Raw genomic sequence first — 18,450 nt, forward strand, 5'->3', positions numbered from 1 at the left:
TAAATATTAAGAATGAATGGAAGACAATTTATTCATTTTACTATTATCTCTTAACTTCTTGTCATGATAAAGCTTTTAGCTGTGTTTATACCTTTGCCATTCTCCTGAAAGAGTAAAATTACAACTCTTGGTTAAATCCGTGACTATGTCAAATATTGTCTCTGTTGAACTAAATTGTAAACTATGATTTCATTTGCTTTCTTATTTTAAGTTTTTGGCTTTTTTCCTGAAGAAAAATTGCCTTTTCCCCCCCTTCACTTTGAATTTAAGGTTAAATCTTTCTCTGTCCTTTGTCATCTCCAGAGTCTCTCAGTTCTGTCCCCACCCTGCTGCCACCCCCCCACCCCTCCCGCTCCCATCAGTCCTTCTTGCGTTTGATCATTTATCCCAGGAGAACCTAGATACTTAGCATACCAATTCATTTGTCAGCAGGGAAGCTGTATGGCAAAATTTGTGTTTCCAAAAAGTTAACTACTTCCTTCTGGTTTTCATCCTTTCAGAAATGACTTTATGATTTGAAGGCCTTATTGTTCCTGCCTTCAGATCTGATCCTTTTTGTTCTGTCTTATTGGTTTGACAGAAGAAAAGGTCAATAATTGAATAAGGTTGTTTGTAACTTGGGGAGAACCTATGGTTTGACTTTTTTGTTTTTGTTTTTTTAACGTAGCCTCTCACTGAAACCTCGTAGCCTCTAGATCCTGTCTCTCTAGCACTCTTAACACTAAAAGGAGATTCCCTATCTGTCCCTGCAAAACATTCAGCTCCTGTCTGAAAGACATCTTCAGCTATCTGTTCATTTGCGGAGTGAAAAGGACAGATCCTGAGTTTAACAGAAATTAAAATCTTTCTGGGTTCAGTTTATTCAGATTATTACTACTTTCTGTTTAATAACTTCCTGCCCAAGGCTTTCCTCTTCTTTCTTGCCCTTCAGCTTACTCACGTTCTATGAATCCTGTGTTTGCCACTTTATAATTCCCAAAATAATTCACTCTTTAAGCAAATGTTTCTGAGGTGTTTAATATGTGCCAGGCACTCTTCTAGGTGCTGGAGAGATAGGGTAAACACCATATTCAAGGTCTCGTCCGTCATGGAGCATATATTCCAGGTAGAAAGATAAACCACAAATTTTTAAAAATATGTTAAGTGCTATGAAAAATTAAAACAATATATGATAAAGTGAGATTGCTGCTAACATAGATAAGGGAGTTGGGGACAGCTTCTTTCAGGAGATAACATTTGAGCTGAGAATTGAATAAGCAAGCTAGTCATTTGGAGATAGGAGGGAACAAACAGTCCAGGCTAGAGAGATGGTAGGTGTGAAGACACTGAGATAGGAAAGAGCCTGACGTGTAGGTATGCATGGCTGGACTAGGGAGAGAGGGATGGGTGATGAGGTCTGAAATCAACCATGCGATGAAGGACCTTGCAGGTCACAATAAGAACTTGGGGTTTTAATCTGTGTGCAGTGGGAAGCCATTGGAGGGTCTTCATTGACTTATATTTCAGAATATCCCTCTGGTTGTTGTAGAGAATGGGGGGTAGATGCACTCAGCAAAATAAAATGTGGTTTGAAAAAATGATCTCTGTATATCTATATATTAGATATATAGAATGCCCACCACAGGAGGAGCATGGTTTTCCTTCATATTTTCCCCTGGAAATGAAATATAAGGGTCGTGAAAGTATTTTTGATTATGGAGCATTCTCCTGAACTGTTGGCCTGTTTTAGTGTGACAGCTTCGTCTGTACATTTCCAAATGACATCAACAGTAGGATACCCGACTTTTGAAAGGTCTCCATCTTCTAGGGAGAGAGAAATTTATAAATGCCGTGTAATATTTAGATAGTCTAATGTTCCATTTTAGTTTTATAAACAAAAGTGGATATGGAAGTTTTTTGAAAGTACAAAATGTTACACAGTTATGGCATGGTATCATTTTTTATCAGTCAGTTAATTTGGGAAGTTGCCCTAATTTACATTTTCCAGCTTTTTTAATACTTCAGTTAGCCTTCTCTAGAAAAGCTTGAGTTCTCCTTATTAGCAGTATTTAATGTTCTCCTCTAGGGGGCTCCACTTGGGGCACATGGTCTTGGAGTGTGTGCCTCATATCATCCTGAGATTACAAGAGAACTATGATTTTTAAAAAACTCTTAATTCTTAAATTGATGCAGGATCCCTTCTATCCAAATTGGTTCAAAGTGTCCTTATTTCTAACTTAGTAATTCTTTCCAGTGTATCCATTTTGTGTATCATGGTTGGTCAGTAAGGGAAAGACTAGAAAGTAAAACAGTAGCCAAGTCCAAGAATAAAGTGATGAAGATTGGTACTTAAGTGTTGGAGAAAGTGGTGGTTTAAAAAAAAGAAAGAAAGAAAGAAAAAGAATGGGTATGTTGACAGTGAGTTCATCTTGTCCGTTTTTTTATGATGCCTACAAACTAAGATTTCAAGCCCTGGTGTCGGGAAAGAATGAGACTATCAATGATAGCAGTTGAGATATAGGGTGGGGTCACACGGTTGTAGGAGCTGATGAGTTCATTTGTTGATGAGTGTTCCATATCCGAGTGCCATTGCTCCCTGAGCTTTTAGATTTACTGGATTGAAACTGAGATGAGGATATATATTTGAGAGCTAACAAAGGAGATAAGAGAAGGGAAGGCCATTGGAGGGGTGGAGAACCCAGATTCAAAGCCTTCTGGAGGGTATTCGTCATTTTTGGTTTAGCAGTGGCATAGACTGTTAGGTATAAGAAATGTATGTACTATGGCGTATATGTGGGAAGATCATTTAAATTTTTCTCATATATTAACTAAGAAATAAAATTATCAGCCCTTTATTAATAATGTTTACTGGAAGAGGAGTGAGCACACAAAATAAACCTGATAATAGTTAACATTGATTACTAACTAAAAAACTGAAGAATTCAGTTTTCTTGAATAAATTTGGAACTGTAAAATTTTTGGCCAGGGAAACTTGGAATTGGTAAGATAAGACTACAAAAGAAAATTCATAGTTGTACAAACTATCATAGGTAATATCCGATACTGAGACAATTTTATTGTAGTGTTTGTTGATAAGTACATGTAGAAAAGAAAGTCAAAATGGGAAAAGATCATTGCTGAATAGAAAATTGTTCAAAGAATTAAATTAGCTTAATGGTACTTCTCATACACATGGCATCAAAGCCCAGATAGAGGGGTGTTAAAACACCTTTTACTTTAAGGAGTCTTTAAGTTCAGAAAAGTAGTGAATATGGAAACCAGCTTCCAAGGTTAGGGAGAAACTAAATAATGTGGGGAATGGACGGTATCCTTTAGTAAATTTGATTAACAAAAGAATACAAATAAGTCAGGTTGTTTCTAGGGGTTGAGGAACAGCCAGGAATAACTGTGGTTGTAACAAAAAAAAAAGAAAAAAAAATGAGGTCTCTGTATATGACAAGGCAAAGGAAACTTGGAAAAAGGTGTAATACTAGATATTTGTACCAGAAAGTTCGGCATAGGGGGATTCATGGCATAGATCAGATGGTTAGTTTTGGAGAAGAGGCAGGTAAAGCTGATAAAGGCAGAGGAAGAACGTCCAGATGGCCTCATTTCTTTAAGGCGTTATGATGAAAGCAGAGGGTATTGTGTTATAGGCTCTGAGAGAGTTGTCGTCTGGAACAGTAACCACATGGGTTGTGTCAGGAAAGATGGTAAAACAAACAATGAAATTACCAAGCATTTTCAAAGACCAGATTGAAATTGTATGGAATTAATGACCAGTGGTTCAGATCAAGCAGCTAGGAGGAAAAGTGGAAGTCTGAGATGAGGAATGAATGAGTGAGTGTTAATACAGGTGTTAAAATAGGGAGTTTAACCCGGCAATGAAGAGCTGAGTAGAGAATTAATTCCACAACCAATATGGGTAGCTCTTAGAAATATATTTTTCACCTCAGTCTTCATTTTCTGTCTCCTAACGTTTCTGCTAGAGTAGATATAGGACACACAGTCTTGCGCCCGTGAGGATAGTAAATAAAATAAATCAATTCAGGTTAAAGATTTGATTTCTTATGTATTTTGACCCCTGGTTTCTGCAGTCCACGGCAGGAGCATCATTATTGGCTAATGCCTCACCTCTGACTCTCATGACATCACCTTTGTCTGTAACAAATCAAAATGTGACTCCTTTTGGGATGCTGGGTGGCCTTGTTCCAGTGACCATGCCCTTCCAGTTTCCCTTGGAGCTACTCGGCTTTGGAACGGACACAGCTGGAGTGACAACCACCTCGGGATCTACCTCAGCCGCTTTCCACCATAGCCTAACTCAGAGTAAGTGGGGCTCTTTTAGTTACTTGGCTACCTGGTTTGACAGAACAGGAAGCCTCATGAATTTAGACTCATTGAGAGTAGTCCATTTGGAGTTAGTGAAGATTACAGAATTTTTTTTTTTTTAAGAAATGCAGTTTATTTCATTCAAATATAAGTCAAATTATCGGAATCAGATTTTATTTGCAGTTCTTATAGGAGTCATCTATACCACATTTCTATCTTAATGAAAGTGATAATAAGAGGAAGTCATATTTGCTGGGTTATTTGCATACACATACATTTATATATATAAATTTTTCAATGTATGTGCTCTAGTTTAAGAAGGACTCTGAAGTCAGGGGCTGTACTTATATTAGATAAATTAAACTATTTTCATTTTTGATCTAAGAGGGCTAAATCTTAGGGTGAAGAAGATCACTGACAAGTCTGTTTTTCTCTCAGATTTACTAAAGGGTTTACAGCCAGGAGCTCAGCATGCAGCAACACTTTCCCACTCACCTCTGCCTACTCACTTACAGCAAACATTCAATGGTAAGAAAGCCACCTATTTTTTCACCTTTTAATATTTATATAGATTTATAAATTGGATTATAAATCTTTTCTGAAAACTGAATGGGATGACAAAGGTTGGAAAAAACAGATTTTCATATGACTGAATCCTCATTAGCAACAAACTCCTTATAAGAAAAAGGAAATAGGTATGAGATCTTTTGTTACATGTGAAAAAAAAAAAAACTTTTTTAAGACGTATGTTTGTTATATTGAAATGATGACAAAGAAGAGGATTCATAAAACAGTGTACAAAAGTCATGTCCAGTGATTGTAATAGTTCCCATGTATTGAAGGTTTACTAAGTGTCAGGTAGTCTTGTGACTACTTACATGCATTAGCTAATTTAATCCTTGTAACAGGCCTATGAATGAGCCAGTGACGATCCCCATTTTTATACATCAGGAAACTGAATTCAAGGTAAGCGCTTGCCCAAGATGATAGTCCTAGGAAGTGAGCTGAAATTCAAATCTGGGAAGTCTGACTTGATAGGCTGTATTCTTAACCATTAAACTTTTTTTTTTTTTTAAGATTTTATTTATTTATTTGGCAGAGATAGAGACAGCCAGTGAGAGGGAACACAAGCAGGGGGAGTGGGAGAGGAAGAAGCAGGCTCATAGCAGAAGAGCCTGATGTGGGGCTTGATCCCATAATGCCGGGATCACGCCCTGAGCCGAAGGCAGACACTTAACCGCTGTGCCACCCAGGCGCCCCTTAACCATTAATCTTTTATGCCTTTTAGCAGTGATTCAATCTATATGATCCAAATTGTATGCATTAGATACTTGCAGGCCAGCTAGATCACCCTGAAATCTGAAATTAGATAGTGGACATTAGACGTCACATATTGGCCTCCAGGTTCTTGCTTTTACCAGTAGTTGACCTTGGTGGACTGTTGATAGTATTCTTGAAGGCCATATTCAGGATCTTTTCAACAGAAATAACTGTTCAGCTGCCTTCTTAACCTTGGAGGTTGACTGGGACCTCACTGTTCTTTTTGGCCACTGCATTTAGAATGCTCTTTGAGCAAGTTTACAGTTGGCCGCATGCAGAAATGGGAGCTGTGTGGGGCGCCTGGGTGGCACAGCAGTTAAGCGTCTGCCTTCGGCTCAGGCCGTGATCCCGGCGTTATGGGATCGAGCCCCACATCAGGCTCCCTCTGCTATGAGCCTGCTTCTTCCTCTCCCACTCCCCCTGTGTGTTCCCTCTCTCGCTGGCTGTCTCTATCTCTGTTGAATAAGTAAATAAAATCTTTAAAAAAAAAAAAAAGAAATGGGAGCTGTGTGGCAATCTCAAGGCAGCAGGTGATAATTAATTCTTTAAAAGCCCTAAGTGGTAAGCTGCCCCAGACTCAGCCCTCGAAAAAATGACTGTAACTTTTATATAGTCATTTTATATATAATATAAACTTCTAAAAAGGCCTAAATAGTAAATATTTTCAGCCTTGCTGGTCATATAGTTTCTGTCGCAACTACCCAACTCTGCCATTATAGTGCGAAAACAGCCATAGACAAATACGTTAATGTAAGTGTGGCTGGGTTTGAATAAAACTTTTAGAAAGCAGTGGTGGGCCACATAAACCTTGGTCTAAAGAACCTCACAGTCCAGTTAATATGAGTATTTTATTTTGCTAATTTACCAACACCTCTTTGAGCACTGTCCTACCTTGCCATTTTATGAATTTAATTACACCTCAGGTCAAATCATTGTTTCTACAAACACAAGTATATAATATCTCATTATAAATGGAAAAGCCAATTCCTTAGCTGTTGTCACCAAAATTAGTTTACTAGTGTTCTATTTATACAGCTTTTGAAACAATTATCCTGTCTCATTGATCTATCTTTTCTTCAATAGGGGCAGTTTTTTATGTTTTATGGGAGTAGTTTAGATATCACATGACTGAAACCTAGCAATGTGACTTTCGTGGTCTCCTCCAGCCTTAGGATTGATCTTATAGTACAGTGATTTGTTCCTTTTCACCTGTGTGTTTCTACCATTCATGCCTTCCCCTGACTTTTTCTCTCAGGCCTAGGGGAAGCAGGCTTCATTGTCCTTGCTAAGGCAGTACTACCTGTTGAACTTTCTCTACATTTTGTTAGCTCTCAAGCTCATTGTGTTCTATTCTTGCCCAGGTTAAATAGAGTAACCAACATTTTCTCAGCAAAAGTTAAAAAGCCATATGTAAACCTAGAAACCATTGTTCCCAGGAGCAGACATTCCTTATCATTTAGAACTTTTTCCAGGTTAGGATCAAAACAAAGACTCAGCTGGATTTTTCACTTAACCAGTGTGTTGCATTCATTTACCTAAATAATTGAGAATTCATTATCAAATGCCATGTTGTGGCAAGAAATTTAATTTCACTCGCAAGAAAATGGAATTGACTTGTCTTCTAAAGAAATTGAAAGATGTGGTAGTTTCCTTAAATGTGGAAATTATGTTTTTATATTCCTTTATAATCCTCACAGTATTTGACACAGTTGGCTCTGAGATAGATAATAAATACTTGTTGAAGTAGTATTTCAACTGAAAACCAGTTGCACCACAATCACTTGAGATAAGAGGATCATTTTTGTTGAGTTAATTTATCTCCTTTATGTTTCTCAGCCTCTATAACACTATACCATGTAAGATATTAAAGGTTATCTTTTTAGCGATGTCATTCACATGGAAATTAAAAGTTAATTGTTCTCTTTGTTTTGTTTTGTTTTTTTATAACATGCCAACCCATGCCAATAAAACACTTCTTTTCTCAGATGGAGGCCAAAGTAAAGGGGACACTAAATTACCACGGAAATCTCAGTGACTTCCCAGCAAGCAATGGAGATGAGACACTCAGCTGGCTGATGGGATCTACCTGATGGGAAAGTCCTCATGTGGTCATAGGGCTGCTGTTCTGTCGATGTTTACATTCTCTCGTCCCAAGCACTGTGGTGAGGAGGAAAAAAGAAAAGAGAACGTTACTTGAGTAAAGCCAGGTGCAGGAGGAAGAAATGCTTTCGTGCAAAGTTAGTGACCTTTGGTCTCCTCTAAAAGACGAAGTTACCGTATTAACTGACTTGAAAGAGACTCAGTTGTCAAACCCACAGAAGTACAAATTTGATTTTTCCCTGGGGGAGGAAGAAGGAATCTGAGGATTTGGGTATACTCCATCCATCCTGGGGGTTGGATCTGAACACTTGTAGACATAATTGCATAATAAAAGGCAATATATCTGGAATTAGGCCAGTTTGTCAGGAGTAACAATCATGTCTATTTGAGTGGACTATGCAGCAAATTTGCCACACAAATTAATAACCCTGTGTCTGATACAAACAGTAGCCAAGTAAATACTGTACCCTCACAAATCCTGAACAAACTTGAATCTTCTCCAGTGTGTAGCAACTCCCCGTATAAATCAGTGGACTAAAGATGCTTCTGGAAAGTTATTTTAGCACAGTGATATATATTATTAAATCATCGAGATTTTTAAAAGTCAAGAAATTGAGCCTGTTGCTCTTAACAGACGAAACTTAGATGTCCCCTTTTTGTAAAAGGGTCAATTTCATCTTCCATTCAGAAGCAGGTACTTAACTCTTCTTCAGGTGATTTGTGCATCTGGTATTGACTGGTTAATTCTTATTTCCATTCTTGATGTTAAAATGTGGCTTTGTTCACATTTTTCTCTTCAGAAATGGGGGATCTTTGACGTAGGGCTGCGACTTTGGTGCTCTTAGCCCTTGCAGGCCTACCACTCTGAACTGTAAATTTCCCCAGTTTCCCCTCAGTTCACAACTTCTCCTGGTCTTTTAGCTAGTGGTACTTCAGGTGATTCTTAATTATTGATATAGACAGGTGTAAGTATGTACTGCACATGCCTCTTCATTGGTCATTCAGATGGCATATATATATATTTTTGGAATTTTTAAGATAGTATTTTAAAGGGAGGAATTACATTAGGATCATTATGTGTACAAGGGATTATTTTTTATAACAATCACAATGTATTTTTACTCCCTGTATCCAACGTAGTGAAATGGATTTGGAGCATTTGGGATCCTACAGCTTTATTAATATTTACTGAGAATATTGATATGTGAGTAAACCTGCAGATAATAATAAAACTGCTTAGTTATTATAGCTTCCTTATGCAAATACATATTCAACAAAGGATGTTAAGGGAGAAACTTATGGTTCTTTTTGGTTACATTTGATTTTTTTTTTTTTTTTTTTTTTTTTGCCTCGTCATTAGTCCTGTCTCTGTCAATTTCTTTCTCTCACTCTCTCTTTTTTTTCTCCCTATTTAGACTTCTGAATGTTTTCAAACTGTACCCAAGATTGGTATAAGCTTGATCCGTTTATAACAGACTAACCTAAAAAACAGCATCAGATCGGTAGTAGCAAGATTTGCATGTTTTCATTACAAGTTACCCTATACCTTTAAATTTATTCAAATAAGTGTATTAATGTGGCCTTTTTTTCCTTTTATAAGCAAAAGTCCCAAATAGCCTATAGGACTGAATGAGTTACCACAGATCTATTCTGATCTGTATTACCTGTATTTTGACTTCAAAGTTATACTGGCTTGCTTCATAGCAAAAAGTTAATAAGTAACTGAAAACTTTAGTTCCAAGAACTTGTTACAGTAAGGGCAAAGGATTATTTCAGAGGAATCATTTATATAATTACTTGCCTCTAAGAATTTAGTTTACCAGTAGAACAAATAAGAATGTTGTGTCAACCCCAGTAGATACTTTGGAAGGATATAGGGATGTTGCCGAGAGGTCTGCCTTGAATTGAATATGTTTGATTAAAGGTTGTTTGGTTTATTTAATTAGGGAAGCTTACCCAGTTCTTGAGTTCTTCCAATGTAGTATACCTGTTGCTTTTATCTAATTTGGAAAAAAAAAGTCTTTGCTATTACTGTATAGGAGTTTGCCTTTGGGAAGCTAGCCTTGGTTTCACTTCCCACACAAGTCTGAGTGCATATTAATAATCTCTTTTCCTGCAGATAGTTGTGCATGTATTCATCTGTGTGTATACATAAATTAATTTCTTTTTAAAAATTCATTACTAGTTTAAGTCAGGGAATAATTTCAGTTTCTTAAATCCATCAGTTCTGAATCATGCCACGTGAAGATCCCTGATGATTCTTTTGTCTCCATTAGAGAAGAACAGGATTATCAGTTCTTCCCCCAAGTATTATTTTATAACTAACCAGTAAAAATATCTGGAGGCCCTTGGCTCTGAGAAGTCCATATATATGGAGATGATATTCTATTCTCTTCAGTCTTGATTCCGTAAGGACTGCTGCCAGATCCCGCCCTCAGCCCCATACCACATTTTCACTAACTTGCATCCTTTTCAGTAAAGACTGCCCCTTTTGTGTTGTACAGATGAAATAAGCATCCTCCTATTTCTTAATAGAATGATCAGAGAGCTCCTACATGTAAATACAGAACTATTTCTTTTCTAGATCATAACATTGAAAATGGTGTCCATACTTTATGGGCACCTGTCTTTACAGTTTTTCTTACTAAATACAAACATATAAATTTTAGGTTATTTTTTAGCACAGAGACTTGTGACTCATACTGTATTTTTGCACTTAAAAGTCAAATTATGTTATTTTTTAAAATGGTGAGTAATCAGAAAGGATATAGAGCAATGTGTATTTCTGAAGCGCATTAGCAACATCCCAATGCAAAAATAATCAGCACACTTAATTGTGTCCCACTCAGCGGGATTCTTGATTCAGGAAAACTAAGCTGTTTGTTTTCAACTGTCTTGTATTTTAAATTGCCTTCACTGATGTATAAGCTGTTACTGTACATACAAGTTAATCCTCAGTATTCACAAGCAATAATGGTCAGCAGAGTTGTCTTCAGAGATAGCAGTGCTGAGCCTCAGTTGGAGACTGTTTGGGAGCAAAGTGTCCAGCTCATTCAGAGCCTCCAAAATCAACGCAAGCAATAATTCCACTGTAACTCAATTATAATTCTTCTCCTATGCTTCTGAGATCAGAGGGTATAAGAAATCATGGTCTTAAAAACAGCCTGAAGAAAAACATTTTGGAAAAAGAAGTGAAGTTAATCTGAAGTCACAAAATCCTGATATTCTGAGGAAATCAGAGGATTGTGTTCATACATTCTTTTATGCCTACCACCCCTTTGATGGATGTTGTTAGCCCAAATTACATTTTTTTTTTTTATATCACAGAAGTTGAATAGGGTTTATTGCATCACCAAGGTAGGAGGAAGAACCGGGCACATACATGTTTGGATCCTGTGGGTTTGACACCTGTTTGAAAACAACTTACTGGAAAAGATTTTTAACCCAGGATTTTTTTTTTTCTTCCCAAAGCATATCTAAATTGTTTACTACCCAGGGTTGGAAAGGGCAGGCCCCTGTAGTCTTTCTTCTCTGGTTGCCCTTACCACACCGCTTCCCGCCTCTACTTGGTTCACGACAGTTTCTGAGATGGAAACTCTACTGTTATTCAAACTGCCATTGATTGTGAGAACTCTCTGTCCCTTGGGACCATCTCCTAGCACTCCAGTTGTCTATCGTATTTGCTGCTACACTTGTACAATGAACTTTGCCTGTATTGGTCGATTATAATCTGATTTACAGTTCTTTATCTCTAGGAGGTTTTTGTCATATAACTTGACCCATATATAGAGTTAGGATACTTTATTTTAGGAGTGTACCATAAAAGCACACTGGTCCCTGTATTCTTTTTATTATCATGTAGGTTTTGAATTTGTGTTGGCTTCTTTTTTGTTCGTTGATGTTTTGTTTCTCTTTGTTTTAAATTAGAAATAGCAGAGTGGGAAAAATCTATAATCAGGCCAAACTTGAGAACTTTTCCTTGTGCTTCAGCACTAGTTTCTGCTGACCGTATGTTCTCAACAGGGGCACTTTTACTTTCTATTGTGCATGTATGATTGTTTTATTTTGTTTTTTGCTTTTGTAATAATGAAGCAGAAGAAAAATGCAGTAGTGGGTAAATGACTGATTACAAACACGTTATGCAATTTTATTTTATAAAATTGAAGGGGAAAAGTTTAACTCTGTAAATCATTTCTTAGCTCTGGTAAAATGCTTATATTACTCCTCTAAAACATGCTCAATTCAGGCCTTTGTCTTTGTTAAGTGCCTTTTTTTTCTTTCTTTTTTCCCCCTCTTGAAAGTGTTCTCAGATATCCTAAAGTACAGGCTAATAAGTCAGGGGATTCAGGAGGAAGAATCTCAAACTTGCCAATGTCATGTCATGCTGTAATATTCTTCCTTTTCTTTATATGTATAAGGATATATGTGTAAAATACATACATATATATGTGTATATATATGTATACATATGTAATATATATATAACTAGTAGCTGCTGTACCATTGCATCCTTTCCAAACACACCCCTTTCGATGTTTGCAAAACTTCTGGCTTGTTTATTCCACTGCTTTTAGTCAATTCAAATGGGTAGATTGGGAAATTGTCTTTACACGAGATGCTATCTTCCCCCTTTGAATATCTGTTTGTAGAAATTAACAAAAATACATAAATATAATAAGTCATTTATTTCATTAAAGTAAATTTAGCGGACTCATTGACGATCCCTGGATGTAACCCACTGCTCTCTGCCCTTCAGACTTGGCAGGAGTAATATTGGAGAAAGCATTGGAATAACAAGAGTCTTTTGAGGGTCAAGTTGATAAAGGTGCGCTGTGGAAGGCAAGGCTAAAGACGTGGGGGAGCTAGAGTCAGAAGCTTGGTATTGTATCTGAATAAGTTTTGAAGGAAGTTATTAACTTTGTCCACATTAAACATGCATCATATTTTCTTCTGGAAAATGATTTTCGAAGAATTCATACAGCTGCGTATCTGTGAAAACGTTAATAAACTTAGACTTCAGATACTCATGTAAACACTCATATAACCTATAGCATTCTTGAGCGATCTTCAGTTTTCTTTTCATTTGCCAGATAATTACATTTGGCTTAATCTGATTTTACGGCTATTTAGATTTCTCCCTTGAGCAGACTAGTGTAATCTTCAGTATCTAAGATTCATCTGTTTCTTGTTGAAAACAGACATGACACATAAAGGGAGACTAAGTTGAACCAGTCCTCAGAGCCCAGTACAAATATATCTAACAAGTGCCCCCTTTTAAAGACATTTTAATTGGGAAGAGGAGACTGGGGGCTAACAGAAAGCAGCAGCTCCTGGTGGTGTTACCGGATAGCGAAGCACGTATCAGGCACCTCAGCTCAGACATGTTACTCTTGAATTACTATATTTAACAGGGGGAATATCGTTTAACCTTCGTGCCTCAGATTACCCATTAGAAAATTGGGTATAATAATATTCACCTACCTCCCAGGGATATCAGAGACTTTACTATTTCAAAAATACTTTGAGTTTTTCTAAAATGTCCTATATAATGAAAAAAGTATTACCATCTTTCCACAGAGGCTAAAAAATGTTTCCCTATGATGGGTATAAAGAGTACCATATGATTTTTAAGTTTAAAGAAAGATCACTGGAATTCTACTTTAGATGCATATTATTTAAACGTATTTGTGGTGGGATTAAAATGGTTAGTTTCAGGTTAACAAGGGTTGGGGGGGAATAACACTAAGTTTCTTAATTATAAGTAGTTTGTGTTTTGTTTTTTTTAAATGATGTTAACACGTGTGACTTTTGCCAAGGTTGTGGAGCTACAGCGAGGTAGTTTGGATGATTGGTTATTGGAGTTGATAAATGATCCTGCAAGTTTTATCTGCCTCACTTTTCCATCTTCTCAGTCTAATTTCCTTATATCACTTGTCTGGTGGTGGATAGCTAAGCTTTTAACCTTCAAAGAATGAATGGGTGTCTCCTCATTCTTGTACATCAGAGGTTGTGTACCGGTTCTGTCACTGCAGGTCTATCCAGCTTCATGTCGATGGGGCAAGCACGACACACAGTCAGCTGGGTAGGAAAATGGGAGGGGGAGGCAGGATTCACTTCTTAGCTGGGACGCTGGGTGGGAGGGGGTGGGGTAGAAGGAAACATGTTTTGCCCATCTCTGAGGAAGGAATGAAGATTATTTTATCCCACCTCTCATCCTGGCATGTTAAGTAGTGATACTTAGAATTTTCCTTTATCATTTCAAACACCAACAGCAACAGGAAAAATGGATGCTGTGTTTGTAGTTAGGGCTAAATGCTAAGCAACAATTGTTAGAGAGTGTGTGAAGATTTAAATTACAGCACATATTCAGGGTCAGGAAAGAGAATGTAGAGGGTGAGGAACAAATTACCCAGCTCAAGTGAGGAACAAATTACCCAGCTCAAGTGAGTCAAGAGAAAGCACCAGGCCCAAGCAGACAAAGCACCTGGGTTAATTCCCACAATCGGCCAAGGCCGGTAGGACGTTTTTGTCCTAAAAATCACTTTTTGGTTTTTCTTTGCTTTTTTCAAGATAAGGCCTTAGTTAGTAATCTCTAAATATCAACTATGCAGATAAACTTACTCTCTATTTTCCACATTTTCCCTCTTTTTCCATTCTTCAAATACAGCTGTTAAAGGACTTCTACCCAAAGAAATAAGGCAAAAGGATTTTGTTGAATGTGTGTTTGTTCTTCTAGGGAAAATTAATAGAAGCATAAAACAGGTATTTTGTGTGTTCATCTATCCTAAAATGTGAACTTTGTATTCAAAAACTTAAGTACAGATCCTTTTACTGGTGCAAAACTGTAGTGAGAATCATGGAATGTCTTTGGGTTGTTAAGATGAAATCATCCCAGTGTTCAGTTCTGAGAAAGTTCTAGATTCTGTGGCACAGTGTTCAGGTTTGTAGAGCTGAACAGTTGGTCAGACTCTAATTAAAAATAGCTTTGAATATTTAATGTTGAATTCCTTCTTTCTTCCTTCTTTTTACCTCTAGTTTGAGCTCTTAACGTTAACCATTTCATCAGCCAGTTGCTACACTAGAATATCAGTTGCATTTTGTTAAGAGTCCGGAGAGGAAAGGCTAGACTTTCACCTCCTTTTCTCACTCACTCTGGCTGTCTTTCCTGGGTCTCCACTGCATTCAGAAGTGAAGACTGCAGGCATAGTCCAGGACGCTGTTCCGACACTGTTCCAATCCTAGCACAGACTCTGACAGGGACTTGTAGGATTATCATCAGACTGTCCTTGAACAACTCGATAATAGAGTACATTTTTCTCAGATACTCCCCAAGTATCATTTGCTTGAAAGTAGCTATTTGTGATCTTTATTTAATTTCTTCATACTGTAATTCTTTAACTTCTGAATCTTTCTTCCATATTGCCATTTATAGTGGGTTAGCAGTTTTCTGAACTGTTTCCCAAACAGGTCAAGGATGTTTTCAGAAACTTCAGTAGTATAATCAAAGGGGTCTGTATGTCCAGGATTTGGAATCAAGTTAGTTCACTGGTGACTGGAATTGTTTTTTCTCTTCTCCCTTGTATTAAAAAACTAGATTTCTCTACTATTATACAGTGTGGTTGCTACAAGTCATGGCTTCCTCTTGATACTTTTCAAGGTTATTCAAAAGAGATGCAGACATTTGTTAAGGGCTCTTATTTCTCATAATACTCTGCCTTGCTTATTTTCATATACTTCCCCTGGAAGAAACCTGCTTTGCAAAGGTCTGCGTCACACAGGCCATATAAATTCTTAGAACCAGTTTTATGTTCCTCAGAAAACTGTACATTATTTTTTCCCATTTTGCTAATGATAATATAATTCTATTTTATCTTAAATCTAGTTTTAAAATATTTTATAATAGAGCACTAATGGAACCCTAATTGAAATACAGAAAAGATAACTATTACTCAAGATAACTTGGAAATATTTCTGTTTTCAAGTTAACAACTCCATCTACCCTCTCAGCACATTTAAGAGTCAGCAGTAACCGAGACCAGCCAGTCGGCTTGTTTTTCTGTGTGACAACCTGCCTTTAATTTGTCAGACCTTACCTATCTTGTACTTTCTGTCCTTGCGGCCATAACCTTTCCTCATTTTTTTGCTGTTTTGTGCTGTTTGCAAGGTTCGTGTGCCCTGGACCAGCATATAAGAGTTTTTCTTTCCCATGCCTGCAAAACTACCAAGGATTACCCTGATTTTGGCTAGGGACACTAAAAGACAAAGAAGTTATTCTCAGCTGATAAAAGTATTGCTGTTTTATATAGTTAGTTAGAAAGTTGGCCATCTTTGGCCGACTTTTTAAATCCTGGCTATGCCTACATAATTAATTACATATACCATCTGAGACCTTCTGATAAGCAAGGGGCCTCTCCACCAGTAGAGGCAGGTTTCCAGCCTACACGTAATTTCCTCTGATCTATGGCCAGCCACAGAAAAGATTCAAGCTTTGTACTGTCCTTTTGTTGGCTGTCATTGAAAAATTTTATTATAGAAAGTATCAGAATTATCAAATTGTCCTTAAGAAGAATATGTGATCTGGGCCTTGCCCTTGTGTTTTGCTCACCAAAACATTGTCAAGCTTAAAAGAAAAGGAAAAGAAATCTCTGGCTGGTGAGAATTTTGTGCCCCAAATAATATGTTAATCAAAGTCTACCAAGGTAACTAAGTGATGGTGTTTTCTCTCTTTTATTACGAGCAAGAAAGTTTATTTGCAGTTGTAAAATTATTGTGGGACTGCAGACCTATTTGTTATAACTGATTGGGAATAAGGATTCTGATTTTTAGTCTGGGTAAGCACATATTTCCAACACTTGTGGTATGAATTTTGATAAGGGAAAGACTTTTGTTTGGTAACAGACGGGAAAACAGGACTTACTGATACAGTGAATGTTCACTCCATAGAGGAACTTCCCTCCAGGTACACATCTTCCTCTTTCTTTAGCCGCCTCCACACTTGACAGAGATGCCAGCATGTTCCACAGCCGATCTTGAAGGAAGGAGCCCCAGTAATTGCAGCTTCTCGGGGTGAAGGGCACTGACGGCTGTCTTGCATTTGTTTCTAGGGAGGTGCGTTTTTGCTAACTTGAAGGGATATACTGTATTTTGAATAAGTGTGTGACTTAATATTTTGGGATTTTTTTTTTCCTCCTTTAAAACTGGACCTGAACACAGCTTTGAGTTGATATTTGTAATAATCTCAGGACCTGAAAGATTGTAGCATTTAGTGTGTCTTAAAAATTATGTACTGTACCAGCCATGGATTTTTGTAAATATTACCTGTCTCCCTTTTTTGTATTATTTTAGTAAAAAAAAATAATAATAAATTTAAATAAAAGGGGGTGGTGATGACATGTGAATGGGTGTGGGTGTGTATGTGTGTGTGTTTGTATAAGGCTCTTTTGAGACGAACTGGTGCTTGTTTAATTTCCGGCTCTGATTAGAGCAGGAATATGGACAAACTGCTGCTACTGAAGCCTGCACTGAGCCTGGGTATTTCCATTTTGTCTTTCCCCGTGGGCGACTGAATATGGGCTGCCAGGAAATGACTAAGAAGTTAAATTCTTCTTCCCGCTGCCATCTTGCCTTTGCATTCTCTGTTCTGCACACCCTTTGAACTTCAGTGGTAAAGCTTTCCAAACTCTGGGTGGTTTGCTGGTCTCTAGTTTTTAGAGAGCTCTTGTCACTATTTTCTAAGAAGAAAGAAGGACAGGTAAATTTTTTTAACCAAAAAATAATCACACATTTCATGAACCCTGATGAATTTTGGATATGTGAGAGGGCTTAAACATTCCTAAATATGGACCTGTGAATTTAGTAAATTAGCCCCATGGATATACTCCTTCAGTGCAGGGAATTTTTTTTTCTTCTTCTTTTTTTTTTTTTTTGCAACAGCCTTGCTCATATTCCAGGTATAGCTAGCAAACCCCTGTTTTAAAGCAGGAGCCTTATTTGATTCAGTGTAGATGTTTCCTGTCTATTCTTCTGTGACAGGACTTTTACATGAGTGTTTTTTTTCTTTTTGTATGTGTTATGTGTTGTATTAAATAAAGAGGAATGTACATATTATTCTCGTGTCTGTTGTATTATTTGGCTAACTTGGGTTTTAATACCTCATTCTTATAGTGGTTGAGTATCTTGTCTGTATTGTACTGTGTTGGGCACTATCAGAAACAGAAGTAAAGGGCAGGGTCCCCACCCTGAGTGTACTTAAAAACACTTTGCAATCTCGTGACAAGTTAAAAGATAACAATTCAAAATTTGTCACAAAGGTGTGGTCCATTGCTGCTTGACATATGAGTTCCGAGCAGGGAAGAAACTGGACTGGAGAGATCTGGGAAGACTTTGTCAATTGGGTGGCACTTGAGCCGGGTCTCAGAATAGTGGGATTTGGCTAGGAAGAAGGAAAAAGGAATGTCTGAGCAGAGTCAGGAAGAAGCAGGAAAGAGACTAGGCTGGTGTGAGGTGTACACTGGGATTAGTAGAAGCCAGCCTGGGAGTCCTAGAACGCAGGCTCACTAGCTTCTTCCTTTGGGTTATAGGGCTTGCGCGTGTGTGTGTGTGTGTGTGTGTGTGTGTGTGTGTGTGTGCATGCTACCAGGGTCAAGGCTTGAAATGCAGATTTGGGAATTATCTGCAGAAGTGACCATCCTTGGGGGCAGCTGGCTGGCTCAGTTGGTA

The 18,450-nt window shown here is 37.6% G+C and overlaps 1 protein-coding gene and 1 long non-coding RNA gene across 7 annotated transcripts in view; one reads left to right on the forward strand and one right to left on the reverse strand.

Annotated features, from left to right (window-relative positions):
• Positions 1-17,836, forward strand: part of UBN2 (ubinuclein 2) — a 76,858-nt gene extending 59,022 nt beyond the window's left edge. For 5 of the 6 annotated variants that reach the window (XM_034637843.1, XM_011218288.3, XM_034637844.1 and 2 more), the window contains 3 exons: positions 4,077-4,308; positions 4,750-4,839; positions 7,617-17,836. In XM_034637843.1, coding sequence (XP_034493734.1) covers positions 4,077-4,308; positions 4,750-4,839; positions 7,617-7,666 — 372 coding nt within the window. In that variant the 3' untranslated portion in view covers positions 7,667-17,836. Of the gene's footprint in view, positions 1-4,076; positions 4,309-4,749; positions 4,840-5,219; positions 5,278-7,616 lie in introns of those variants that run through there. The other variant, XM_034637829.1, reaches the window with a different exon arrangement.
• Positions 1-18,450, reverse strand: part of LOC117795112 — a 37,385-nt gene that overhangs the window by 3,313 nt on the left and 15,622 nt on the right. Inside the window, exon 3 of the long non-coding RNA XR_004618938.1 lies at positions 7,718-7,788. This is a non-coding gene — a long non-coding RNA (uncharacterized LOC117795112). The remainder of the gene's footprint in view (positions 1-7,717; positions 7,789-18,450) is intronic.

The sequence above is a fragment of the Ailuropoda melanoleuca genome, chromosome 1, assembly GCF_002007445.2.
Source record: "Ailuropoda melanoleuca isolate Jingjing chromosome 1, ASM200744v2, whole genome shotgun sequence".
NCBI lineage: Eukaryota > Metazoa > Chordata > Mammalia > Carnivora > Ursidae > Ailuropoda > Ailuropoda melanoleuca.